Consider the following 27919-nt stretch of genomic DNA (forward strand, 5'->3'; position numbering starts at 1 on the left):
GGAACTCCCTGATGCCCTCCAAGTGATGGTTTATACGGATTTATCTAATACACCAGAAAGGTCTCAGATTCATGAAGATAAAGTGAACCTCTATTATAGACAACAAGATATTGAGGATATCCCTTTAAATCAGAGTCCCTCCAATGGACACTGCCGATGCTGGAAAGGGATGACAAACCAAAGAACCAGCGAGAGGAGGCAGAGAGAGGGCTGGCAGCTGAGAATAACAGGGGTAGCCCCCCATACATAACAGATCGAGAGGCAGCAGAGCTGTTGCAGAATGCAGAGCCTGCTGAAGCCAGAGCAGCGCCAGCATGGATTGAGAAATGCTGCGAGACTGGCATGTGAAGACAGAGGAAATCCAAACAAGTTGGAACCGAGAGTTTGGTGGTGGCGTGACCACGCTGCAATCATGGTGGCCAGATGGCTCGCACACCACCACCAGTGGGATGAAGCAATGCCCGAAGTGAGCCACAGCAACAGTTCTGTCCACAAGGTGAGACCGGTACACATATGAAACAGATGTTGTGGAAAGTGAACCGCAGAGCTACCAAGAAACCAAGAGAGAGTCCAATGTCCTACAGGTAGCAGCACCGTTACCCTTAAGACAGAAGGTAATACGGTAATACCGGAAAGTTAAAAAGGAACTCTCTATAAGTTAAACAAAACTCATCCCAGTGCTATTGTGAAAAGATTTAGAAGCTTATTATGTCTGAATTATATTAATGTGATAGAGAAACAGACAAACGACTGAGTGGGAGAGAAATGGACAATGTCATTGCCTTGGGAAAAGGGAAAGGCCAACCAATATCCCAAAGATAAGAAAGAATAGAAACCAAAGAGACATTTGCGGAGTCAAGACCAGTGAGGTCAAAAACATAACTATCCCACATGAAAGAGCACCCCAGGAAGAGGTGAACTGTGATCCTACAAGAGAAAGAGAAGGAACTTGAGCAGAACAAAGATAATATCTAAGAAAGAGGACAAGGAATCTACCAGTCCCCAAGAACTGCAGAACGTAGTCCAAAAGATAAGTAGAGACTATTTACATATGGTCTATTGAGTAGAACAATATCATTTAAAAAAGAAAAAAAAACCTGTGAAGAAACAGAGCACCCAGGTGAAGGGAGTCATTCTCCTGTCCTTAGTTATACTAGTGGTAGGGTCAGATAGGTTAGATTTGGACTTATTTTGGACATTCACTCTGACTGACGAGCACCTTAGCTATTTAAATAGGGTGGGAACACCCCATATACATAGGGAAAGGTAGACCTTATCTTATGTTAAATAAAGTATATGGTACACATGGCTTCACACCGTCTGCGTCCTCCTTCTGATCCTCCACATAGTGTGGGAATGGTCAGTTTCATAAGCCATTCCATGCCCCGAGTGCAGTACTGACACATTCCCTGTGAGCATTACCTAGATCAAACTATTTACCCAGCTAAATCACTAAGTCGAGGGCCCTAAGCCATGCCCAGTATTGCAGTCTCCGTTCATGTGAGGGAGGATGGGAAACTTGTGTAATATTCAATTAATGCAAGCTGTTGGTTACCAGCTTTTGGCTCTTTGAACCATTCTGCTGCCTGCTCTGCTAGGGTCACAGCCAGCTTCTTAGTGCCAGAGTTGTGTGCTGCCTCGGTACAAGAGGTACCGAGGGGCGGTGCCACTGCCTCCATTTATTATGCAACCAACTTCGGTTACATCAAGACCTGTTTTCAGGCTTGCCTTGACAGATCTTATGGGGTCCTGTCGCAGTCTGTACAGGCACTGATATGATATGGCATTTATAACGTGCCTATACACAAGTGTTTCAAGGAGCGACGAGGCAAGGTAGGGGGAACAGAGGGAAGACAGAGACAACGATCTTAAGAGGCCAAGTGACATTGAGATTGCCCAAGTGCAGGGGAGGGGGGAAGGGAAAGTGCAGGGGGGAGGGGGAGGGGGAGGAGGAAGTGCAATACATAGGATCAACAGTAAGAATAAATACAATGAATAAAAACAATAGGTAAAGTGCGGCCAGCTAGTAGCATGTGCCGGGGTAAGTGCAGACTGGGGGAACTGTAGGGCTACAGAAACAGCCCCCAAGTGCAGGGGTTGCCCGGGAGGCAGTGCAGGTGTACAACTGGTGGGGGAAGGTACCTGGTCCTGAGATCAGAGGGTAGCCAGGTGACCAGTGCAGGAGAGAAAGCAGAAGCAAAGAGGAAGGTCTTGAGGTGCTTCTGAAACTGGAGATTGTTCAGTTGAACTGAGTGTTGGAGGCAGATGAGCGAAGAGCTTGAGAAAGAAGATATTTTGGAAGAGAGAGTTGGAGGTATTGAGGCCCCAGAAGGCCTTGTCGATAATGCAGAGGGTTTTGAGCTTGATCCTCACATCCACTGGGAACCAGTGCAGAGATTTCAGTCCTGGAGAGATATGATTTCTTGGATTGAGGCCAAGGACAAGTCTTGCAGTCCTGTTCTGGATGAGTTGCAGAGGACGGAGAGTAGAAGCAGGCAGATTTAGAAAGAGGCTGTTGCAGTAGCTGAGCCTAGAGAGAACCAGAGCTCCGGAGACAGTGAGCTTCTGGGGAAGGAGAGGAAAGGAAGAATACCTCTGAGAAGGTGCAGCTGGTACTATGACTTCTTAGAGACGTCAGATATTTGAGGAGAGAAGGAGAGAGTGGAGTCGAAGATGACCCCTAGGTTTTTAGCCTCACAGGTGGGAGAAGGAAGAGGGCTAAGAGAGGCCGGCCAGAGAGCGACAGGAAAGGAGGGAGCAGGTGTGCCGATGAGGAGAATCTCAGTATTACTGGCATTAAGACAGACAGTCAGAGATGAGAGAAGGAGAAGAGGCGGTGAAAGGGAGCCTGAAAATGAGCTGAGTGTCATCCACTTAGCACTGAAAGTTGGGGCAGAGAGTGACAATGCGGTGGGCAAGAAGTTCCAGGTATTGGTTGAACAGCCAGGGAAATAGGTTAGACCCCTGGGGAATACCACAGGCAGAGAGGTGAGGAAGGACCCAAGTTGGACCTGGGAGGGTTGATCGGAGAGGAAAGTGGTCAGCCAAGCCAGGGCCTGATTGGCGATACCCAGTTTATCATGAAGACGGTTGAGCAGGATGGCATGGTTGACCGTGTCAAAGGCAGAAGAGAGATCAAGTAAGAGGAGGACACAGGGGGTATTGGAGTCCAGGTTGGAGAGCAGGTCTTCACGGATGTTCAGGAGAGCACTTTCCGTGCTTCTGGCAGTTCTGAAGCCAGATTGAGGGTCATGGAGACAACCAAACAGTTCAGTGTGAAGATTAAACTGAGAGATGGCCAGCTCTTCCAGGAGTTTGCCCAGGAAAGGAGTGATGGAGATTGGGTGGTAGTTAGCAGGGCAGGATGGGTCGGCTGTGGGTTTCTTAAGAGGGTGCACAAGCAAGTGCTTCAGGGGGGGAGGGAAGACTCCATTGGCGAGGGAGTGGTTGCAGAAGTCAGCCAAAGCAGGAACCAGGGTGTCAATGTGGTCCTTGATGGTTTTAGCGGAAACGGGGGAGAACCTGTTTTGACGAGACTGTCATAGATCGGACTTGGCTCGAAGCCTCGTCTGGGGAGAACAGGGGCAAGGCAGGGAAGGGGGGGGGAGAGGTGCCCACAGAAGGGCCAGAGGAAGAAAGGGGAGTAGAGGTAGGAGAAGGAGAGAAAGAGAGAGAGGACAGGATATCCTGAGTTTTAGAAATGATATGAGGCCAGGGCTGCGCAGAGGTTTTGGGAGGGGACTGGGGAGGTAGAGATTGCAGCAGGATTGACCTTGCAGATTTGAAAGAGTTCGGCCAAATTGTTGGGTGCCGCAGAGATGCAGGCCTGGATGAATGCTCTCTTCTTGAGCCGGTATTGCCTTTGGAGCAGGCGGCAGGCCAGTTCATCAGAGGATGTACAGGAAGCACACCATTTCCTCTCAGCCACCTTGCACTTGCGTTTAAGGGTGACGAGGTCTGAGGCGTACCAGGAGTTGCACTTAGCTTTGGGCTTCAAGCAGATCCTCATGACAGGGGCAAGAACATTAAGAGTATCAGATATAGCAGAGTGGAGCATAGAAAGGGCTGTGTCAGGGTGTGAGTCAGCCGAAGGAGGAGTGAGGGTGAGAAAGTGGCGGTGAAGCCTCAACTGACACACGCTTCATGGGTTGGATAACCGAGAAGGTAGGTGGCAGTGCTGGAGTTGGCTTAGCCTGAGGGGTGGAGAGAGTGAGCTGGGAGGAAAGGAGAAAGTGAGAGAGGAGTGGTGAGAGGTATAGAAAGGGGAAGGTCTGTAGAGATCAGAACATTCAGCGTGTGCCCTGCAGAGTGAGTCGGGCCAGAGGGAAGGATAGAGAGTGTGAGAGGGTCTCAGAGGATGCAAAAGAGTCCGGAGGAAGGACATGAAGCATCCAGGTGGATGATAAAGTATCCTTGAAGGAGGAGTTGCGTGGTTGAGACCAGGAGGGAAGAGGAGATGTCCGCCCACTCAGAGTGGAAGGAGGAGACCAGACCAGGTGGCTGATAGATGGTTGCCACAGTGAGGGAATGGCGTCTGATGATTAAGTTTAAAGGTACTTTGTCAGAGAAGGGGACAGTGGTCTGCAATGTCCCAAATGGCACAGTCAAGGACATCTGTCTGGGTGACTATAAGATCAGTTCTTTTGCACTTGGGGCTTTCTATGTTGGTTGGGCTGCTCTGACGGGACTTTGACTATCTGGTTAAAGTGGCACAAGTCTTCAGATCATGTGAGTGGCGAGTTTATCCTCAGGGTTTATGGCAACTACATGTTTTCTCTTAATGGTCTACTGTTGAGGATTTGCTGCCCTATGTTCATACTCGGCTCAGCCAAAGCTCATTTTTCTGAGTGGATCACTCTCATGCCCAGTTGTTGTCACCCACCCATCTCATCACCATGGATGCTGTCCTGGGCCTGTAACTTTTCTCTTGTTTTTCATTGCATTGTATGGTGTCTAATCAAGTCTCCTCTTACGTCACTTTGGGGGTAAACAACTGCTCTGTAAAACAATCGAATCGGTAAAGAGTCTTTACAGGACAGGCCCCCTGTGGACCCAGGTATGGGGAAAAGTGTCAGGGTTAGCCCTTTGTGTAGTATTCTTCAAACATGCGAAAATTCAAATATCTGGTAACGGAAGTGGGGAAGTCATATGTGATGTCATTACTGAGGTTATGACCATTACATGGCAGGGGTGAGTTGTGGTTTCATGTTTTACCATAATTAGTGATGTTCAACGTTTTTTAGGTTTCACATTGTAATCATAATATCCCTTCTACTTTTGTTTCTGAGATTATATATAAATATATGTATTCCTTTATCAAAACACTCCAAATAGGGGATTAAATCAAGCACTCTGTTAGCTAAGGGGAACCTACTGCCCACTCTGTATGCTGCCACAATTCTCCCCGAGGCTTTAGAACAGTATTCTCCTCATCTGATTACTGAATGGAGCGGTTTCTTCCTCTCATACGAGCACTGAACACCGCCTAGTCTTTAGAGCCATCTTCTCCTCTCATGCGAGCATTCAGCTTCCCCTAAGCTTTTTAGAGTGGAATTCTCCTCCATATGACCACTTCACTTCCCCAAGGCTTTAGAGAACGGAATTCTCCTCCACACAAGCACTGAACTCCCCGAAGGCTTGAGAGCAGTCCTCTCCTTTCGTACGTGCCCTCGACTCCCCCTAGGCTTTGGAGCAGTGTTCTCCTCTAATGTGAGCAATCCGCTTCCCCTGTGCTTAAGAGCGATATTCCCTTCTCATGAAAGCACCCAGCTTCCACTAGGCTTTAGAGCAGAATTCTCCTCCATACAAACACTGAACTCACCCTAGGCTTTAGAATCGTTCTTCTCCTTTCATACGAGCCCTCAACTCCCCCCACCATCCCCTAGGCTTTGGAGCGATCTTCTCCTCTCATGCAACCAATCAACTCCTGCTAGGCCTTAGACTGATCTTCTCCCATGCAAGCACTCCTCAAGAGCTGGATGTTTAAAGCATCATGTTGCCATCCAGACTGGTGCAAGATATAAAACTGTAATGGGAAACTACATTGTGTATTTATAAACATGTACTTTTATCTCACACGTATACATATGTGTACTTAATATTTAAACAGAGCTGCATGCGAACAAGCATGTTTTTATTTTACTTGGTGAAGTCAATTGGTCTAGGCAATGAAGGATTGAACCACGCAGTTTCATCAGAGAAACACCTTAAACGAGCCCTTTAACTGTACTTCTGTCATCTTAGTTAAATGTAATAGTGCCTGCATGGCATCTAGCACACATTCCAGAGTCCAAAAATATACAGTTTAACATGTTTTGAAAGGAAAAACGACCGTTTGTTATCAGCCAAAGTAAAAAGAGCAAGTCACTCATTAATGTAATGTTTACGAGCTTTCTGCTAAGCATTGTGCACACAGGAGCCCATTATCCTTTCAGACCACACCTCTTTAGATGCTGGCGCAGTCCCAGTTGAGTAGTTCCTGTAAATGTTTCAAGGGTGACTCACCTGTCGGATACCTTTTCACAATTCTTTCCCATGAGGTTTCAATGAGAATGTTCCCTTTTGTTCTTGTATCAGAACTAAGACTGTCGACGAACCCGTTTTGCAGCATAGTTTCACCCTGACAACAGTTGGGCCTTTTGTTTCCTTGCCAACTGGTGCATGTGCGCGAGCGGTGCCGACGGCTCCTCCGGTTTGGAGACCGAAGCGCTTGAGTTACACAGAGAACAGATGTCCAGATATGACTAAGGATTTAGGACCACAGGAAAACACTTCAGCATGTCCTGCGACCATGAAATAGATTGAAGCCGGCACTCGCTCAATTTCATTAGTCTGTGGTGTGTGAAAATATTGCTGACGAGGACAAAAAATGTTTTAAAGAGGGGGACGCCAGCCCGCAAATGTTACTCATGGCTGGACTCCCACTTGCACCATGGCCTCCTGAATCCCTCTGCCATGTCCCTCCACCCCCACTGCATTTCTGTTTTGCGCGTTCACAGAAAATAATCACCCCTTGGCATAGCTAGGGACAACCATGCATATTAAGGTAGCACTTCCTGTCATAATTGACGGTGACGTGGCAGAAGAGGTTCGCCCAAAATCAACCAGGCCCCGTCGCCCCTGTATTGTGGCGTGAGTGAAACGGGAGAGCCTATGCTGAGCTGATTATGAGAAAACCTGCACTGCCAGTACATTCCGCAGTGTAACAGGAAGCCCTGTCTGAATAAACATGGCGGAGCTCATCTTACTTTTCAGCGTTAAATATCCTGGCCCTCGCAGCAGTCTTGCTGCACTCATCATTCAGGTCTATGTTTACATCCGAGGAGGGGACTTCTCTGTTCTCTCTCATATGCGTGTTTTGTTCTGTTATACAAAAGAGCTTCACAGCACTCCACATTCAGAGCACTGTCCTGAAACATCCAATTTAAGTTCGAGTTGTAAAGTATTTCTACTTTTTAGCAATATTGTAGATGCAAATAATGTATAGTGTGGGATGAGTCGCAGTGCCGCGACTCCCACAATAGACTTTACTTTTGGCTACCTGGCAGGGGTGACGACCATGCCTGAGACGCCGGGGAAAACTGGGGCAGCAATGACGCAGCTCCCGCCATGTAGAGTGACAGCGGGGAATCCACACTACAGTGTTCTTGGATTGGAGCGCCAGGAGTCAGGACTGTGGCATCCTCAGTGCTGCAGGAGACAACAGGAAAGACACAGGCAGAGAGGTGCTGCAGGACCTTAGATGAACTGCCCTAGCCTTTCCCTTTAGCATCGCCGGCACAAGTTCAGGATGTTTGGAACACCATAGAACCTCTGGAATACCCAGGTTCAAATCCCCATAGAGGCACCTAAATTAATAAAATAGGAACCTCAACCCAAGGACAGGACAAATAATATTTTAAAGAGTCCCAGGATGAAACTATAATAATAGAGTCCAACCATAATTAAGACAACAGAACTTCAAGTTAGCCAATCACGAAAGAGAGCCCAACACAGGAGGCCAGAGTGGAAACAGCCTGCCATCCAATCCTGCAAGCAGGGCATTTCCAACAATCGACAATCAACAGGATGAGGGTTCTGGCTATAAAATTATAACCAGCTCTCTGAACTTGTCTCAATCAGGGACAGGTTCCCAGAAATACTGTCCAGATGCTGGTGAATGAAGAGGAGCAGTATCCTGAAGGAGACTGGACTACCCTGGAGCACTGCCTCTCTGGAAGCTACCTGAGGAGCCTAGAGGAAACTGGCTGACCCAGGGGGAGGGAAGATGGTAACCCTGAAGTATCACCTAAGCCTAAATGGTGGAAGAGCTGACCCGCCTGAGAATCCTGGGAAGGGGTGAAGACAAAACCTCGCTAAGACCTTGGTAGAGATACCAGGAAAGCAACTGGACCACTGAAGAGAGGGAGAAACCAAGACCCCAATAGAGCAAAGAGGGGCAAAAGCAAAGATCCTCTGAAGAGGAGAGGGGCAAAAATCCAGGTCCTCAGAAAACATGAGGGGCAAAGAGAGTGAGAGAGAAGTAAAATAAGATAAACTGCTGAAGGAACAAGGAGCCGCACCAACTACCTAGAAGAGGAGCAAAGCAAAGGGAAAGAGAAAAGGGCCATCAAGTAAGAAGAGAGAATACCCCATAGAGGAGATAAGAGACAGAAGCCAGAGAGACTGCTAAAACCCCAGGAGGAAGACCGGGTCAAATAGAGAAAGAAGGAGACCGACCCAAACAGGAGGTTTGGCACAAAAGACCTCTGGAAGTAGAAGTGTGAGTAGAAGTGCGGCAGAAGCTAAAGGCTGGGAGAGGGAGGGAAGGAGGGAGGGAGGAAGGCAGGGAGGGAGGGAGCGAGAGAGGGAGAACCAGGGCGCAGGACCCAGCTGATCTCTCGCCTGAGAGGCCCTGCACCTGGAAGACCGCTACAGGTCCTGGGTTGAGTTCTTCACGTAATTGGCCCTGTTGGCTGTCTACCTGATGAAACCCTAGGAGAAGACCTCTTTGAATTTCTGGACTTTTGTAATTTAGGAGAGGACTTCAAGTTAGGTATTTTGCCTGCAACAGTTTTCCAAAAGGGAAGGACTTTAAGTTTATTTTCCACATTGCACCATTTGATTTGGCTATTCTGACAAGTCACTTTTTGGGAACTTTTGTTTCTGAAAACTTTCATTTTAAGTTGAGGATTAGTTGCGACAGGTGAGTTTAATTGATGGTTTTTAGTATTTTGGGCACCGTTTTACTTTATATGTGAAGTGCACCTTACGTTAGCGTTATTTATACAGGGATGGACTTTGAAGTCACTGATGTTTGAATACTTTGCTTTATTTCTTAAACCCTGTTTTTCATTACACATGCTTAATAAAGAGTTTACTTTGAAAATACCAAAAGTCAGAGGCCCTTCTTCTGGTCTCCATGTCGTCAGTGTTTTTTCAATGTGTTTCGTGGTGTCTGGGCAGGAGGGTAAGGTGAAAGGAGATATATAGAATTGTAGATGGTTGCTGTGGTTACATGTGATTTTACTGAATGAAAAAATAAAGAAATCTTTATTAATGAAATATTTTGAACAAAAGAATGCAACATTTTTTGTAGTTTTTTTTTGTTTGAAAAATGTGGGGGCACCACCTCAAGCCCCCTGTTTCCCTTAGTCTATAATACCACACCAACCCCCCTCCCCACCCGTTTTAACCCCTTACCCTGCCCCACGTGTATGTGTGTGTATGATAATGTAAAAATGTTGTTGGTTATTTTGCATTCAGTAAAATCACTGCATACCGGGTACTGTCAATGTCAACATCTGTTAGACAATCAGAGCAAAGCTATATGATGTAAGTCAATAGGAAACATGATGTAAAATGTATCTCTTTACTCCTTTTGCTGATTAAGCTCCTCTAATTGTATGCATGTTCTCTGCCCCACCCCCTTTGCATTGGCCAGAAGGGCCAGCAGGGCCATCAGTGGAGAGGAGAGGCATGAGGGGAACTTTTAAAGCCATTTTTAATGTTTTTTTCAAGCTGCCTTTTAGTGATTATTTTTACCTATGTGATTTATAAGTGTGCTTCTTTTACCTGTCCCATGCAGAATCGACCTGAAAATGTCTGGCACTCACGGAGGATACAAGCTCGATGAAGCGCAAACCATTCTGAATGAAATGAAAGCAATCAAAAAAGCAATCAGCTCTGGGGAGAAGGAGAAACGGGGACTCATGCAGGTATTCGGGAAACACTGAAATGATGCATCAGTTTGGGCCAATAGGACAAATGTGTGAACCTCCTATGTCATCACTGGGCTCTGAAATGTAGGCACAGCTCCAGCATGGAGGGCTACATTTAGTACTGTAGCCTTCATGAATATCATCCCTTCCCCCTAGAAAATCCTGGTGCTGCCATAAAACATGAAGAGGAAAAGTCATACTGGGCAAAACAGATCTGTTAAAGATAATTGGAGCCATGCAAGGCCAACTGAAATGTGCCTTCTGGGAATTGGAAGCCGAGGGAAAAATTGAGAAAAAAACTCTTCTTACATGGAGAATGAGAACCTGAATGGCCTTAGTGGTTAAGGGGGAAGCACCAGACATAGGGACACTAGAGCATAGAAAAAGGAAGACAAAGATCCAGAAGAGGGATCTCGGCCAGTGGAAAAATGAGAGAGAAGTGAGGAACAGGAAGATAATACAACAGGGCAAATATTCCAAATCAGTTCTGTGTTAATACCGGCGTAGGAATGCCACCGCCAATAGTACCAGAATGCCCTTTCTCTTTGTAATCATGTATATCCCTCTAAATACCATTTACCCTGCCACTTCACCACTGTAAATTTTTCCCTAAAATGGAGTTTCACCACCAAAGTGGTACCTGCCGTATTCTGAATGTTTCACACTGACATAATACAGTGATATTCAGGATGTTGATGTAGTTCTCAGCACAGATTTTAGGCAGGTATAGAACAGTGTGCAGAACAATTCTCTATTCTGTTCCTGTGGCCTCTGCCGTACGGTGGAGCCACGAGCCATTCTTTAGTTGGAAGTGCTAGGTGCCCATTGTACCCAGACTATCTAATTGTTTAACTCTTGGCATAGGAATTGCTTCTTCTGTCTATGTGGTGCAGTTACGCTGTGCATAAGCAAGCAAACAAGTGCTGTAGCGCTGCTGCGCATCCCATCGGGAAACTGTCCCACAGTAACCATTGCACGATATAAAGCGAGCAGGTATGGAGACCCTGATGATTTGCTCCTTGAAATGCCAAAATGTGAATACCATTGAAAGGGACGGCTTGTTCCATGTTCTTGACATGATCCAACTACTGTAGGCCCTGCCACTTCGACAGGATTGCCCAGTGAAGTAAGTGCGTGCGTGTGTGTGCGAACTCCTGCATTAGAGACAAGACTTGCCAACAGCAAGACTTTGCAGCAAGTATAGATGTAATTAAATATGGGAAAGCGAGAGCTTGAACTGCATCTTGCATGGTTTCTCTAAAAGGTTGTGCTGCAGCCCTGTATTGGAATAATCTGCTTCTGCTGTGGCCACATGTGGCCGAGTTGAGACCATGCTTTGCATATCCTCACTATTCCTTGCATAAGGGTTTTTTATCCAGCATAAGATTAAATGTTCAAAAGCCTCTGAGCTGCACCAGACCTATGATGGCTGAACACGGGCATGTTACTGTGTATCTTGCGTATGTTGCTGTATTACCCTTTTCTACTGCTCCGAATCACCACTGAAGTAGTTGCCAAGCAGCAAATCTTTGTCCAGGGTCACAAAAACTACTATAATGGTAAGTAAAGCTTGCACAGGGGTGAAGAATGATGATTGTACGTGGCTTGTGAAGTTTTATCAGAGATAAGATATCAATACTTCAGATTGTCAGGACCCACTTGATGGCAGCACCTGTCTGTTTCTTTTCTTTCATATGATGACCTATCCGTTCTATGATTTTTTTCTTTATTTTCCTTTTTTATCTGGTTCAAAATTGTCAAATTTGAGCATTTGGACGAGTTCTTTGAGTTTGATGGCATCACCTCTGCATGTCACACTGTGCCTTGTTATATGATGACTATATCTGGAATATGAATCTTTAACTAGCAAAACATGCCACTACCCTAGACTTGTATATTTAGCTGCACTAGGCATGTTATGGCTCCACCTGTGCATATGATGCTGCACTTAGCATTTGATATGTTGCAAATGCCATTCCTAAAAAGACTAAGACGGCAGAAAAAAAGACTTCTCCTGGTGTCAATTCCAGGTGAATGGGCTGGCAGAGCCACGTCCCTTTAATAATGCCATGTGATGGCGTGGTGCAGTCATGAAGATCATTGTTGGGAAGAAAAGTGAGACTGGGGAAAAAATTGAGGAGGCAAGCCATCTTTCTAGCACTATACAGAGATCGTACATCCCAGATTATAAAACTGGGGAGAGTATATTTGCAGCCTCGCCTTTATATGGGGACAGTACTCTCGCAGCCCCATCTTTATATGGGAGAGAAAGGATTCGCTGCCCCAGATTGACTGCATTTTAGGTAGGTCATGCGTCAACTGCAGTAAGGTACAAGTTTTGCATCTGCATAGCCACGCCCTATGAATATAACTTCCAATATTTAACACCTGTGTAAGGATTAGCTGTGCTTTTACAAAATTCTACAGCATCTACCACTGATCGTATCCCCACACTATGTAATAGTGGTTTCAAACACTGTGTTCTCACCGGTTTCATTGACTCGCACAAGGATAAAAAGTGTACAATTGTCTCTTCCCCCTTACATAAGGGACAGAACATCTCTGCCATTTTTCCATCATATGGTGAAGGCAGCAATATTCAATGTCCCCATCCTAATGCTAATGAATAGAGCACCTGCCTATGATGATCCAGGCAATCTTCCTGGCCAAATTCTGATTTAAATGCATGATAATCCGGGCCTGTTTTTAGCCTACCAGCCACTTCCACCAATTTACTCCTGGATAGGGCAATAGCTTTATCCTTTAATCTAGCTTTATCAACCTTCACAATGGATTGTGGGTCCAACCCTATTGCTTCTTCGTTAAGGCTGTATAGCACCGTTTTCACATGCGCAAGCCAAGGGGTACAATTGCCGCCTCCTAGACCTTTGTACATGTATCATTGCATCACAATATTTGTCTGGGCCTTCTGTACACCATAAGCTTATCCAATATAGTACTGGCTGAAGCAATGTTTAACATAGCACTGCCCTATAGACATAATTATTCCTGTAGCAAAGACTTGACCTTTGAGCTAATTTGCATACACACAATACATTGCCCATTTCGCTCTGAACTGTACGTGAACTTCCAGTAATGGCTACTGGGTTGCGCTACTCTGTGGGTGACTTGGCTGAAATGGCCAATTCTGCATATGTGTAGTATATATAGTGAAAAAAACATTAGTTAAGAAACGGTCAAGGAGAAACAATTTGTCGCAACAGTTAAGGGTGAAATCCCTTCCAGCACCTCCCAAAATTCAAAGTTTTGTTGTGAGAAATAGTTTCACTTTAATTGTCTCTCAAGTAAGGTTTTTTTGCTAATTTTCAATTCTTTTGTGACACTGTATCTTACACTACGGTTGCTCACTGCCCTTGGCCTTCTACAGTGGCCAGAGTCGCCTTTATTAATAAATAACCATGGCCCAAAGGTCAAGTTGCACCAATTAGAATAAAAGGTGGTGGCCCAGGGGCCCCTTTGCACCAATTCCCTCTGTAGTAATAAAGAACCAGGAAACACACTTCACAAGCAATAAGACAGTGGCTCAGTTTCCAATAAATATGTAACTGTTTGTGTCCTTTATTTGTTCGTGCAGGATTTGTCTGTGATTAGATCCCAAGATTCTTTTTTTCTGCTTATTGATTCACATGAGAATCCTTTGCGTGCCGGATTCTCACACGATTCCCGTGGGAAAACTAAAATGCCATCACATTGAAATACCTTTCCAAGCCATCGCCCAAATCTTCATGTGCACCCCTCCTCCTTTTCTTTTCCCCCCCACTTCCTCCTGAAGTTAAATTTCCCTCCACCCCTTTCTCAATCCAATGTTTGCATAATTTCTTCCTGCAACGCACTTCAAATTACTGTGAGAATATTGCTAGCCATGGTAATCTTGAGATATTTCTACGCACAGACTAAAATGATTAGAGTAAAATAATCCTCTCTATCCGCACTATCCCTCCCCAAAGTGTAAACCTCACCAATTAACCCTCTTTCAGCTTCCGCACACATACCCTGATGTGAAACCTCTTCTTTTTGAGCACTTTTATTTTTTTCCATTAGACGCTTTCAACAGAAATTGTAGTTTTTTATTTCTGAAAATAATCAATGGCGCAATGCAATGTGGGAGAAATATGACTTTTTTTTTTGTACTCGTGATGCACCCTTTTTCAAATTTTAAAATAATGCTGATCATATTTACACCAAACCACCAAAAAGCACATCTGTATTGCTTTGTGCCCAATTCATTTCTCATTTGGTGCAAATCTGTCAAGTGGTTTGCACTCCTTTTCAAAGGATGCCCTTTTTTGCCTATGGAAACATTTTAAGAATTGGGCTTAAACAGGGTTTGAACCTCTGGGCACATTTACTCCAAATTTCCAAAATTGGGGCAATTCGGGCCATATGCATCAAACGAGTCAGAAGTCATTAGCAATGGAATTATTAGACACTAGCTGTCACGGGCCATGCATTGCTGTGGCTCAGTCTGGTTAAATGGAAACAAAAGAAAAGAGAAAGCGCACGTTTCTAATATGTTTAATTTCACAATGCTTGTGGCTATAAAATATTTTTTGGTGTTCCATTGTCTGTGCAGATAGAGATTTGGTGGTTTGCCGACTCTAGAACACGTGACAATTCAATTGTCCATGTGAGAACCAATCCGTGTCTAGATCTAAACCGCACAATTCTAAAGATTGGCCTTGAGCTTTGTTGATGGTGATTGCAAACGCAAGTTGACATGAATTGAGCTGCTACGATTTCTGCGCCGAATGATGTAATTTGGAAGCATGAGTTGTATTTCCTGATCTTAGGATCTTAGATAGGAAATGCTTTGATTCAGCAGTATATCCGGCAAGTTTTTAATGTCTCAGGCGGTTCTCCAAGTTGAGGCAGTTTAATTTTGCCGGCGGCGCAACACATTCCTTTAATTTCTCCATTAAATGTCAGAGCCTTGCAATAAGGACACACTTCAGTCATAGTGCCGATGAGAACATGCCGGCTCAATCTATAATCATCAGCTGGGTTGTACAGGAATGCAAGCGATTGTAATGGCGTGATTGCTGAGCACAGAGTCATTTGGCAGCCTGTCGCGTTCATTCTGTTGAGAACGAAGCAGATCTGAAGCTGCAGAACCCGATCACTGTGCTTGCAACCTTGCATCCTAAAGTCTGGCTGCACCTTGCTCTGCTTCTTCCTCGGCACATGTTTGAGCAATTCTAAATAGGAAACATTGAAATGGAATTGTAAAATATTTAGTATAGCGTCTGTTGCTTTTACGTGCAACAGATGGCGCTGTTTCTCAGAAAAAGCATGTTTTTACCTGTCACAGGTGTGACATCTATATATAGTAGGTATATAATAACACACACCTATTTCAATGCAACGTTGTGTCAAAATTTCAAAGCAATCGGTGAAGAACTTTCGGAGATTTAAGATTTTGAACAAACAAACATTTACATTTTCATTTATATAGATTAGTGGTGCATAGGTTTTACCTTGATTATAGGGTGTGGTTTCAAACACCCTATGACATATTATGTATGTATATTACATCAATAATTTGAAGTGTGAGAAAAGCCCAAGCCAAGTATTAAACAATTGGTGCAGGAGGGAATTTCCCCCGTTCCCAGCAAAGAGGCTTGATAGCTTGAAGTGCTGGGCAAGCCAGAGAAACGAAAGACAAGGGAAAGGTAATTCTGTCTTAGAATATAAAGCAGAGCTGAGGAAGTGCACTTCAACATCTTCAAATCATTACAAAGGTTCAAACGAAGGCCTATAAAGTACTCTGGTTTCTAAGAGTCATTGAAAGTATTAATCCTAAAATCTATGAAGTGCAGCATTCTCTAAACTTAAACTCACGGAAGTCTGACGTGCACAGTGGTCGATAATAAAGAATTGACAATGTTCAAGACATTGAGAAATGAAAATCGAACAATGCCAGGAGTGCAATGTCCAAGAGAAGGGTAGAGTGTATCCCTGAGGTGAATGCTAGCCTGCCTCTTCAATTAAACCAAGTCAAAATGGGATTCCAAAGTGGGCTCTGACTAGAAGAGCAAGGTCCAAAATGAGAAGGCCTATTACCTTCACTATCAGGGTCACCTAATGACTAGCACGATGATAGGTGTGTGGCAGACTAGAGCACCCCGAAAGGTTAAGAGACTGACCAGGAGACTGGGAAAATGCTTACTTGTGGCACTGTGAGAACGGGGGAAGCAAGAATGCTTCTTGGATCCGAGATCAAATCTCTCTAAAAACGCAAATGCCAAACTCAATTCATGTTTTAATACTCCTTTTATATAGGATTCTCTGATGCCCCAAACCACCCTTTTAATACATTGGGCCTCATTAGGACCCAGGCGTTAAGGGTTTAACGGCGCCGTAAAAGGTGTCAGCGCTGTTAAACCATTAACGCCTTACTACTAGGTCCCTTTGCGGGACCCGACCTTAACGGCTGGTCTAGACCAGCCATTAAAGTAGGGGCCCGCAAAGGGACTCTCGAGGTAAGTACGGTACCTCAATTTGCGGTACCGTACTTACCGCTTTCCCCATTCCCATTATGCCCTATGGGGCAAAAATGGGAATTGGGAAGGGCCATGGTGGCATGGGGAATTACCGCCCCACCAACCTTGGAATGGGGTGGTAATTCCCCATTCCGCCATGGTGGACTACGGCATCGACCATGGCGCTAATAGCACCATGGTTTTCTGCCGGAGTCCTAATTAGGGCCATTATACTTTTATTTTGCGATAAGTCTTTCCTTTTGAATTCGGAGAGAATTTGCCTTACAATATTGTACTTGCATATGATGGAAGGTCGCATATGATGGAAGGTGCCGTTTGCTAATGAGGTCTCACCTGACAAGGGCATATCATGATTTTCCACAGGCATAGCCAGGCAGCTTCCTAGTTAATAAATGGATCCTAAATATTGATCTTTCTTATAGTAGCTTCATTGATTTCTTAAGCCTTGTGTAATTTCACACGAGTGCTGTTGCTTCCTCTGATGCCATCCAGGTCAACAGTCCTTGCCATCACTTACTGTGACATTGTCACCATCAACAAGCAATGTGATGTCACTTTCTGTGATTGTATCAGGCTGGTGAAGTCACTTCTCATGCCCTAGCATTTTGGTGTATGGACCAGCTCTTCTGTAGATGCTTTTAATTTGTATTGTGTGTTGAAAAGAAGTATATTTCTGATCTGGAGAAAAATCACATCTGCTTGGAGAGAGGATGGGAGAGACATCCTCGTTGTACAATAAAGTACACCCACCTTTTATAACCCTCTGAGCAGTTTGAATGTGTGCTAATGTTCAAAATAACGAGGCAGCACTCCAGCCAATTGCTGGGAAAGCATTGCATTTTTTTTACTCCAGTTTGACGTGATGTAAGGCAGCTGGAATGAAGACATTGCATTTGTTTTCAAAACAAGTAGTTGGTGCTCTCTGCGATCTGTGATTGGTGTTTCCATGATGATATTTTTTAGGCTTCGACAGAGAAATGATGATGCACCACGTAAGGTGTGGACTGCAATAAAATGTTTCAAACTTTCCAGTAATATCTGCTTACATGATTCAAAACCCGTGTCACTGTGCAATGTTTGCTAAAAGACTTCAAATCAGAAACCTGCTGCACTTAAAGAAACTTCGAGGTTTGGGGTCTTGTTTCCCTTGAACATCGGGCCCCCCAGCCAAGCATTCAATAAAATGATTTCTATACCAATTAAATGTTCTGTATTGTATTAAAGTCGCTGAAGTCACAAACAGTAAAGGTACACGGATCAGATGGGGGCATAGTCGTACTCCATCCTGCTGGCGTTTCAATACGTCTAGGGCTGATAATCTAATCAGTGAAATAACGTCAAAAATAGACTAGCCATGAAGTTATCACACGGGGACGTTGGTGTTCTGTTGTTGTCAGTGTGTCTGGAGGGCATGTTCCTTCTGGCCAGTTGCACCCCGTGATGGGTCCGGTCTGACTCTGGGTGCCTGATGGCGTTGAAGCGAATAGTTCTTCATGATCCCGTTGACCGTCTGCCTTGGGCAAGTGTCTGTGAAGGAGCGTAGAGGAACTCCCATTGGTAGAGGCTGGAATGCAATTGAGGGCTAAAAAGGAACTACACAGGGTACGTGCCATGCAGAGAATTATGTGCATGTGCCAAGGGGGTGTCGATTGAGGAAAGCATATGTGGAGATGGTAGGGTATAGAGAAGGCATGCATAAGGGAAACTAAGAGGTTATGAACTTAACTATGGTTCCTGATATGGCAGTTGGCACCCTCCTCATCAGAGAGACCACCATCATAGTAGTGTATGTCTCTTTAGTAAGGTGGGTGTTCCTGTCGAACAGGGGATTAAAGTGATGATAATTAATTCCAGCACTGTGGGTGGACTGTAACAGGATCTTCTGGCCCTAATACTAGCTATGGGGCAGAGGAGAGATGGTCCTTACCTTTGTAAGGGACGGTTGGCTTCTCTTTGAGCCAATAGCTCTGGTTCCGACCTTTTTACTCCTACGTACCAGACCGATAAGTAATCTCAGTGGGTTAAGCACTGGCTGTTGTGATCGGTGTGTGATCTGCAGGTCGCAGGTTTGAATCCCGTCAAGGCCAGCTAAGTCTTCCACCCTTCAGAAGTAGAAAATTGAGTACCAACTTTGGTTGGGTGATAATTGTATGTAAATATGTCCTAGATAAAGCACTTTGGCAAAAGTGCTATATATATAAATCATTACATAAATAACAAATCATTACTCCAGCCTTTTCCTGCCCTATCCCCTCAGGCTATAACACATTAGTAGCACCCAGCGTGGGTGCATAGACCTGATTAGAATGATTGGATTGAACGCTGTATGTAATTGTGCATGCCACCATTTTAAGCAGGTTGACATCTGCTCTCTGACCCATACTTGCTAGCCACTGCTTACCACCTCCACCAAGCCTGGCACCCCTACCGCTCATTTTCTAACAGTAAATATGACTTACCTGCGTCATAATTGCCCGTGCTGACACTCAAGTATTTATTTCCATCAACAAAAACCCCTATAAGAAATGCCATTAACGCCACTGACGTTTTGGTGTGATGCTAATGGGGATTACGACATAGGTGCATTCCATACCAGCTTGTAATGGCATTGCTGCCCTTGGTCACGGAAGATAACCTCACTCATGAGGTCCTTATCGCCAAATGTTCACATTGAAACTTTCGCAATCCATTCTTGATAATGTGCCTTTGATGGGTATGAACTGTTGCTCAAAGAAAAAAAAATGCCCCACAACATCAAGGGTGCATGGTAAGTCTGGTGTCCTGTTTAGATAGGAGGGAATTGTTCCCCAGGTGCCTGGAGGTTGTTGCCTGGTACATGAGGGCAAAGAGGCTTTTCTTCTCGCCTGGTCAGCAATTTAAATTTCCCATGACTGTTAGCTGTCCACCTGTGCAGGTGGGAAGAAAGCGTGTAGGGCAAGTCAAGGCCAGGACGAGAGAACAGTGAAGGACGGTCAGCACTTTGCATAGGTGATCTGGGTGGTGATGTGCACAGGGTATATGGAAGTGGAGGTTACAGATGGAGTGGGGGGTTTCTGGAGAGCAAATCACATAGAGTAATTAGATCAGGTAGAGATGTGCAAGGGACACTGCAAGAATTGGTCTTCTTGGGTTTCTGGCCAAAGAGGTAGAACAGGATTGCATGCGCTGCAATACGTCAGCCTGGAGAAGTTTGCGCTTCTATTGGATCAGAGACCAATGTGCAAATGTCCCTGCATCGCAGAATGTTGGCCTATAAGCTATGGCCAGGGTCACTGCTATTCATTGGGGCCATATTTCAAGATGGGACATGAACACTTGTTACAGCCAGGACACCCCGTCCTGGGCTGTAACACATCAATGTATATGTACTCTGAAGCCCACGGTTGGTGTTCCATCCAGAGGAGGATAGTTTTGAGTCTAGGCAGAACATTTATTAACCACATGCTCTATATATGTTAACATTTCTCCTCAGGAGTGGATCATTTGGTTGTTAAACATGCTAACATGTTAAATCATTCCCAAACAGAGTCTTGCTAAGTTGAAGGACGGCTTTCATATTGACAAAGGATCGCAGTCGGAGCTCTGGGCCAGTAACACATCCTTGGAAAGTTCCAACCTTTCATTATCTAGACAGTATCTGGATGTTAGTTCCCAAACTGACACTTCAGGAAATGTGAGTACAAATAAGTAAACGTTATTAAATGGGAACGTATATAATGTCTTGATATGTTTTCAGGCATGAGGAGGTCGACGAGAGAAGACTACCAAAGGCATTCTTTCTGCTAAGGTACCGGGTTGGAGTTTAAATGTTCCTACATCAATTAATGAACAAATTGAACTGAACTTTTTTAAATATTTTGAATGATGCAGCATAGTCTGGCAGCAAGATAGACTGGGGTGGGTGTGCAAGTTGTTTCTTTATGTGTAGTTCTGTTTGTTTTGTTTTTTTTTTACGAGGTGGTCGATTTTTTTTCTGGCAGATTTTCCGCATTTGTTGTTTAGGTGGCTGTGTCTTTTTTTATTTTTAAATAGAAGTTTACTATTTGTTATGAACTATTTCTACTTTCCACATTTTGAATTCAACAAATAATCAATTTATATTCGTATTCATGTAGGTACCGTTCACAGGTTAGTTTCATTTTTGTGGCTACGAAACACATTAGGAATGTTTAGGTTCTGGACTATACTGTACCATGATCTGATAATAGATTTGCTGTGGCCTACTGAAGAGGGCCTAGTTATTTTAGCTTTTGACCATTTTTATTTGTGGATTTCTCATATATGCAATGAAAAAAGTTGGTTCGTGGGTTTTCCTTAAAAGAAAAAACAAATGTGTTATAAAATCTTTGTTAGAGGGGCTTTATGGTTGCAGAAGAAAACCCCACTTACTCATTAGTTATGTTTCCTAAAGCAATTGTTTCTCACATAATGCCATCATGAAACGACTATAACCCGGGCACCGCCACACATTGCTTGTTGTGGTGAGTGTAAAGTAGTCTTTTCTTGCACACAGCTGCATTTTTGCCAGCCTCATTGTGCATGTCCCTGAAAGAAGGGGGTGGGGGTTATTGCTGGCATAGAGAGAGAGAGAGAGACAGATGTGAACCCTGTGGTGTTGATGTGTTAAAGCTGGATGTAACCATGTCTTAAACTAGTTTGAATTAGGTGGGTAGAGGCTAAGAGAATCTTGAATATGTCTCATTTAGCGGGGAGAGCCCGATCAGTTGAAATAAGCGCTGGGAGGACCTAGTTAACCTCCGGTTCGGGGGCTGAGTGATGGTGTTAGCTGTGGTCTTTCTCAATCGTTGTGCTTGTGGTGCCTTTCTGGGCAGTCGAATGTCATATGCAAGAGGGAACTATATCAATAGTGTAAGGTGGGCAGAGATTAAAATGAGTGGGTTAGAGGGGTATGAAGAATGGTTAAGTGAGAAGTAGACTTTTGATTCAAGACTGTTGGTCTGGTGTTCTTGGCGTGTTTAGTGGTTATCGTCTCCGTTAACTATGGTTTTTGCCCTTCCAGTTTGGTTTAAAGGGTTAGGGGAGGCCTGCAAATAGTCTGATCTCACATAGTAGTTGGTTGACAAGTCATGTGTGGATTTCTGGCATGTAATTATAGGGCAAGTAGGTTCTGATTGATAGATGGTACTGAGTGTGTGTCTGTTGGTTGCAGATTCTATTAGTTTCTCAAGCTGATTCAAGTTGAATAGCCAGTTTTTCAGAGATTGTCCGAAGGCTCAGTGGTTTCCCATGTACAGACATCTTCCAATTGGAGAACCTCTGTGGCATTCCCCATTTACAGCTTGGCACTGTTGCAAGGAATGTTGCTAAATCAAAGCAATCCCAATAGTTTGTAGTGAATTAATTTACTTTGGGTGGATACTGAGCCCCTGCGCTGGAGGGCACAGTGGGCAGTGCATTGATTTCTGAAGTGAATCCTCCATATGATTGGGAATCAGTTAAGTCATTCCTCTGGTGTTCCCATCAGGTTTCTAATGACAGACTGTGGTCTGGATGCTTGTAGTTTTTAAAAATGCTTGGTTAGCTGGAATTTCTTCCATGCCTAATTTATGTTGTTTGGGGAACATATGTTGACGTTGTAGGGGAGGTGCTTATGTGAAGATGCTGAAAAGGATGGACAGAGTGTACTAGCGAGGATACTGTGGTGAAATTCATGTTGCAAAAGACATCATCCAATGTGTTTGCAGCTGTGTGAGTGGGGCCTTTAACTAGTTGCTTGGGGTGTAAGGTGCTAAGGTTTTCATAGTGAATGTGTAGCTGTTGTGCCTTCCTTTTCCAGCCATGGATAAGTCCCCCTAATATGGTGAGGTGTTGGAAGTCTACCAAATGGTTAGCAATGTGAGAAACCAAATGGTGTCTAACCCGCTAGTCTTTGGGGAATTTTCATTCCGGTGGCCAGGACACAGCCATCGCTTTTGGATCCAGTTCCTGGGCGTGGACCAGTGTGGGAGGATCACCTGGGTGAGGGGTCTTCAGGGAGTGGGGGTGGGGCAGCCGAAGGTGAGACACGCTATCCCTCCCTTTCCCGTACCTATAATCCCTCCTTTTATATAGTATTCTCTGATGCCCCAAACCACCCTTTCTACAGAAACACTGGGCTGAGGAAGAGGGCGACTAGGAGTAACAATGCTATCTCTTATACATCACTTTGGACATGTCCCGCTAATTGGGTCAGGCTAAGTCAGGCACTTGACTCTAAATGCGTACATCTGATAACAATTAACTCTCCTCACACGGTAAAAGGAGGAACATAGAGACACACTCTGAGCAAGGTGAACCACGTGTAAGTGCAGATTCTCCGGTGCAAAGGTGAACCTACTGGAGCAGAGCAACGGACCGAGGGATGAGAGCCACGGGTGGAGAACCACAGGAGTTCCCTGCCTCCAAAAGGCAGAATAAGATAAGTGGAGAAGGCCAAATCCCAAACAAGAAGGCTGCAGTGGGGAGGCGAGGCCCAGCCTGTAGTACTAACTTTGACAAGTAAACTGGAAGACAGTAAAGCAAAGAAAGAAATGCACACAGCCGGTGAGTTGGCAAGTGACATGAGAGACCAGTGTGTGCTAAAAAAAGATTGAAGTGGCACCATTATTTCTCATGGTTGAAGGCTGCACGTGTTTGGATGAGACGCGAAGAAAGGCAGACCTGCAAATTAACCTTGGAGTAATGATAGCTGTAACGTCAGCAATACTAACTAACGGAGTGGTCTGGCGAAAGGAAGTAGCCCACTCGAAAGTCTCTGTGAAAGATGAAACGTTTGTAGCGATAAAGTGAATAAACTGTAAAACCCAGGTGATTGAATTTAACCCTGAGAGAAGGGGAAAGTAAAAGATGAATGTTGAACCTTGGTGAGATACAGTGAACTACCCACAGCAGAAAACACTGGGGCATATAACATAGGAGTGTGAGTTGAAAGCTGGAAAGTCGAAGTCCTGCAGAGGTTTGTAGAAAAAAGCCACGTACATTTGTAAGTCTAAGATATCAGGAAAGGGTCAGAGCCCGACTGAGACCGGAAGTGTAATAAGTTAGGGGAAGGGAACCTCTGAAGGACAGGAGTGAAATTTGGGGAAGAGAACCCCTACAAGCGGTGTGAACATTTGCTTTGAAAGGTCTGAGCCCGCCAGAGGGGGACCGACGTGCACCTTTTGGTGAACTGTGTTTTAGGAAATTGGAAAGTAAGAGTTTAATGTGGAAGGCCAGTCGGGGCTCGATCCATGTTTTGAACTGCATTTGTGTTAAAAGCTTGAGCCAGAGTGTGTCATCGTGTTTACAGGGACCGCCTTACTCAGTGCTGTCTAATGTGGGGAGGAGAGCTGACTCAGCCACATTTATTCTTTATACACTGACTTTCCTTTTTGTACAAGATATAAGGCAGGCATTAGGTTTTGTTAGTATAGGCCATTTTGATTCGACAGGCTCAACTAGGACTTTTGTTTACGATTTGATGGTCGAGACTACTCCCATCTTAGCTATAGGGCAAAGTAGGAGTTTCTCCAACCCCATTGAAACTTCAATAAAGGTTTTACAAATTGTACCTTTTGTGTCAGTGTCATACTTGAGAAAGACAACTGCTACCGTGGAACTGTGCTTGACTCCAGATACGAGGAAAGCAAAGTGGTTCATCACAGCCAGTGAGTCTAGGGGAGAGCCGATAGGAAACCGAACTGTGTTGAACAAAAGCAACAAATGGCTAATTGAGGAAAATGCAAAGAACTATTGATACGACAGGGAAAAACGAGTGATGGAAGAGTCAGGCACCATGTGGGTGCTCACTCGGGGAAACTCTGGGCGCGATTACCCTATTGTTGAAACTAACGCTACCAGAAGGCCTTGGAAAAGGCGAGAAAGGAGTCAAAGTGGTCATATAGGGGTCTAGCAAAATCCTCTTTATAGTCAAATGCCTTTGACCGGCCGATGAAGGTAAAGCTAAGGGAAGTGAATCCCGCACTGTGTGAATGGCAAAAGTTGGTAAGAGTGAACCCGACGTAGGGATGCTGATGGAAAGGGGGCGAAGCCTGAAGTCCCAATGAACAGTGTGTTGACAAGAGTGAACTCGGCAGATAGATGTACACAGTGAACTGTTTAAAAAGACATTAAGATTTGTGAATGTCAAAGAGAAAACTGTTTTAAATCCTTTGAAATACAAGCCAAAGTGAACCCGGCAGAGGGAGGCTAACATTCAAAGGGGTCTGAGCCCGGAAGAGGGGGACAAGGGGTTAAGAGGCATCACTCAACATATAGACGGAAAGGAACTCTTTGTTGTTTTGTAGACAGCAGGTACTTGGAGGCAAGAGACTTTTTCTAGGAAAGAGACTTAACCGCCAGAGGTTCTGATACCTGAGAATGGAACTGTGACAAAAGCTTGAGTGTGTGCTGTGCTCCGGAATCCCACGTGGGGAAGGGAGACCCCTGCCCACTACATCCTGACTTATCATTTGTGAACACTTCTTTATTTCTCAAGAAACCTTCTGCCACACTTTTTCTGTATTTAGTTGTAAGGATTGGCAATAGTTTTCTTTTTAGTATAGGCCCTTTATTTTGACAAGACGCCACTAGGACTGCCTTATTATTATTTGATGGTCGTAGCTTGTTCCCATCTTAGATTTGGGCTTAGATTAGGCATTTTTGCCAACCCAGTTATACAGTTAAATCAACACCCTTAAACTGTGAGCACGTGTGTCTGTCTTTACTGTTGCCACCATGGGTTCCTTAGATTCCTCAGAGAATGCCTAAAGCAACAGAATTTAAATTGAAAAACAAATACCTCTTCTTTTTCCTCTTACTGATCCTGTAATAATTTCCTTAATTCTTCATTAGTCCAAGGCATTTTTTCCCTATGCCCCATCTCCACTGCACCAGTATTTGCATTCTATTCGGGCAGAGCAAAAAGTGAAGTTTATTGGTCCATATTACAACTTGTGTTGGTAATGGGGGTATGTGATATTATTGTTATATGGGAGCAAAGCGGGGGGTCTCCCCCTGCATATCTATGTGGTTTAAAGGGGGTTAAATAAACACACCCAAAAAAAGTCAGCATTTTCGGCCATTGCAATTATAGGGGTTGCAGTGATCACATAGATCCCTTGTGTTAAGCATTCATTTGTAGGGGTGTGCTGAATACTAGATTTAAGTATTCGGACGAATACCGAATAGTTGCACAAGTATTCGGCCAGAGCCAAATACAGAGCCGAATATTTGCTTTATGAATAGATAGTAATGTAGAGCAGAAAAACACTTTGTAATTTAAAAACAGACTTTAAAAAGTGTGCATCCATTTTTTATTGCAGTTCTCTTCTTTGTTGTCTACAGAAGATGTTTGTGTAAACCATGAAAGTATTACATTATCAGAAAATAAACAGTTCAATAACAGAGTTTGTACTTGTGTGCATTCATAGGTGTCACTTGCTGTGCAGGGCCCAAGTAATGAAGACTAGCCCAAAAGTACAGCATGCATGTATGCAATCACTGTGAGGGGAGACTGGAATGTGCCTACTCATACTTTCAAATGTTCCTTTTGCGCCTTCCCATCTTTATCCGTTTGGCTCCAGCAAGGCACTGAAGCACCAAAGGAGTGTTTACATCAATTGACACCCCACTTACTGCTCAAGTGCTACTGAACACACTTTTTTTCGGATGCTAAAGCCATGCGTTCTACCAGTGATTCTGAGAGGAGATGAGACATTTGAACAAGCTCTCTTCGTTAATAGATAGTACTTTGGCTGGGGTAGGTTTGTGGTGTTTTGGGCATGGTAAAAGACACCAGACAAAACAGGGAATGAGGAGTCCTCCATGGTTCTCAGCTGACCCCATAGGGAAGGAACAGTGATGATTTTCAGATCTTTAATTGGCATGTACATGTTTATTTTACTTATTTGAGTCACTTGTAGATCAATTTGATATTTTTTTCTAAATTATTAACTTGTATCTCCTAATCTTTATTAGACGAATATCCCTCTTTTTAACACTTTAGTGTTGAGAGGAATATTTCTGCTGCCACAGGTTGGGGCATATTCGTTGAATTTCTTTTGTTGTAAAAATCTCGGTCTATTGGATAGCCACGGTCTTTAGCAACATCTGTCACTTTTACCCAAGCGACTCAATTTGACAACACAAGAAAGTTGGGGGAGGGTGGGGCAGGAACTTTAACCTATCTTTCAATATTGCAATCACATATCTGATGCAGGCACACTTCCCACTGAGCCATCTTACTTGCTTTGTAACATTGGCCTGCAGGCTGAATATAGTTCTTTGCTGCAGGCACACTACATCCTGAACTATTTTACTCCGGTTTCGCAACTTCTTGGGATCTTTGCAACAGTTCTACGAATCCCCTTAATTATATTAATTGGCTCGAGATTGGTGGGATTTCAACTGTAAAATACAGGGGAAAACAGAGGCATCTCATTGCTCGCCCCTCTCCAGCACACCAGCAGATTAAATCTGTCTGTCCAGCACATAAAGGGCAGGGACTTTCAGTCCTCCGCTTTGTCTGTACTCAATCAAAAAAGTGACCGCGTTTGTTTAATGATCCTTTTAAAGGATTAACATGACATGCCTGAATGATTCCAGGAACTCAGTGAAAGCAGTACTTAATGTATTTTTTAAGGGATTTGGCTTCGAGTGAAAATTAATTAAGTATTCGGCTCATCTCATTTTCACCCAGAATTCGGCCGAATATATACTTGAAGACGAATTTTGGTACACCCCTATTCATTTGTAATACAGAATTTAACCAGTGTGGTTTAGCTGAGCATTTTCATTCATTAACACCCAGGGAAAGTTGCACAGCTAAGGAGGCTGCTCTGACAGTGGGCTGTATTCACTGGTTCAAGCCCACATTTGGCGCTGTGCACTCCATACCTCTTACAACCATTCTGAGCATGCCTCCTAACCCCATATTTTTCTTTTATTAATTTGAAAAGAAGCTTTAGCACCTGTGCCGTAGGATCAAGGGTGCTAATGGCGCAATTTCCTGCTAGGGTGGGCCGATCCTAGTGGTAACAGATCCCCGCCCCGGCCCTCGATAAGGGCCCTTGGTGCGCTCCTGTCTTTAACTTGGGCAAGTAGTCCTTATGGCCAGGGTCGGGCCGTCTTAGAAGGCAACATCACCTCACTTCATTTCAACCAAGCATAGCAAAACCATTGTGATGCTGATAGACAAGCTGTGTAAAATATAAATGCAGT

The 27919-nt window shown here is 44.4% G+C and overlaps 1 protein-coding gene across 1 annotated transcript in view; it reads left to right on the plus strand.

Annotated features, from left to right (window-relative positions):
• The window catches only part of WWC1 (WW and C2 domain containing 1), a 535977-nt gene that overhangs the window by 313080 nt on the left and 194978 nt on the right, over positions 1-27919 (plus strand). The window contains exons 6-7 of the mRNA XM_069654296.1: positions 10067-10196; positions 20247-20393. Of these exons, the coding sequence (XP_069510397.1) occupies positions 10067-10196; positions 20247-20393 (277 nt within the window). The remainder of the gene's footprint in view (positions 1-10066; positions 10197-20246; positions 20394-27919) is intronic.

Source organism: Ambystoma mexicanum, chromosome 3q (genome assembly GCF_040938575.1).
Source record: "Ambystoma mexicanum isolate Mex_15411 chromosome 3q, UKY_AmexF1_1, whole genome shotgun sequence".
Lineage (NCBI taxonomy): Eukaryota > Metazoa > Chordata > Amphibia > Caudata > Ambystomatidae > Ambystoma > Ambystoma mexicanum.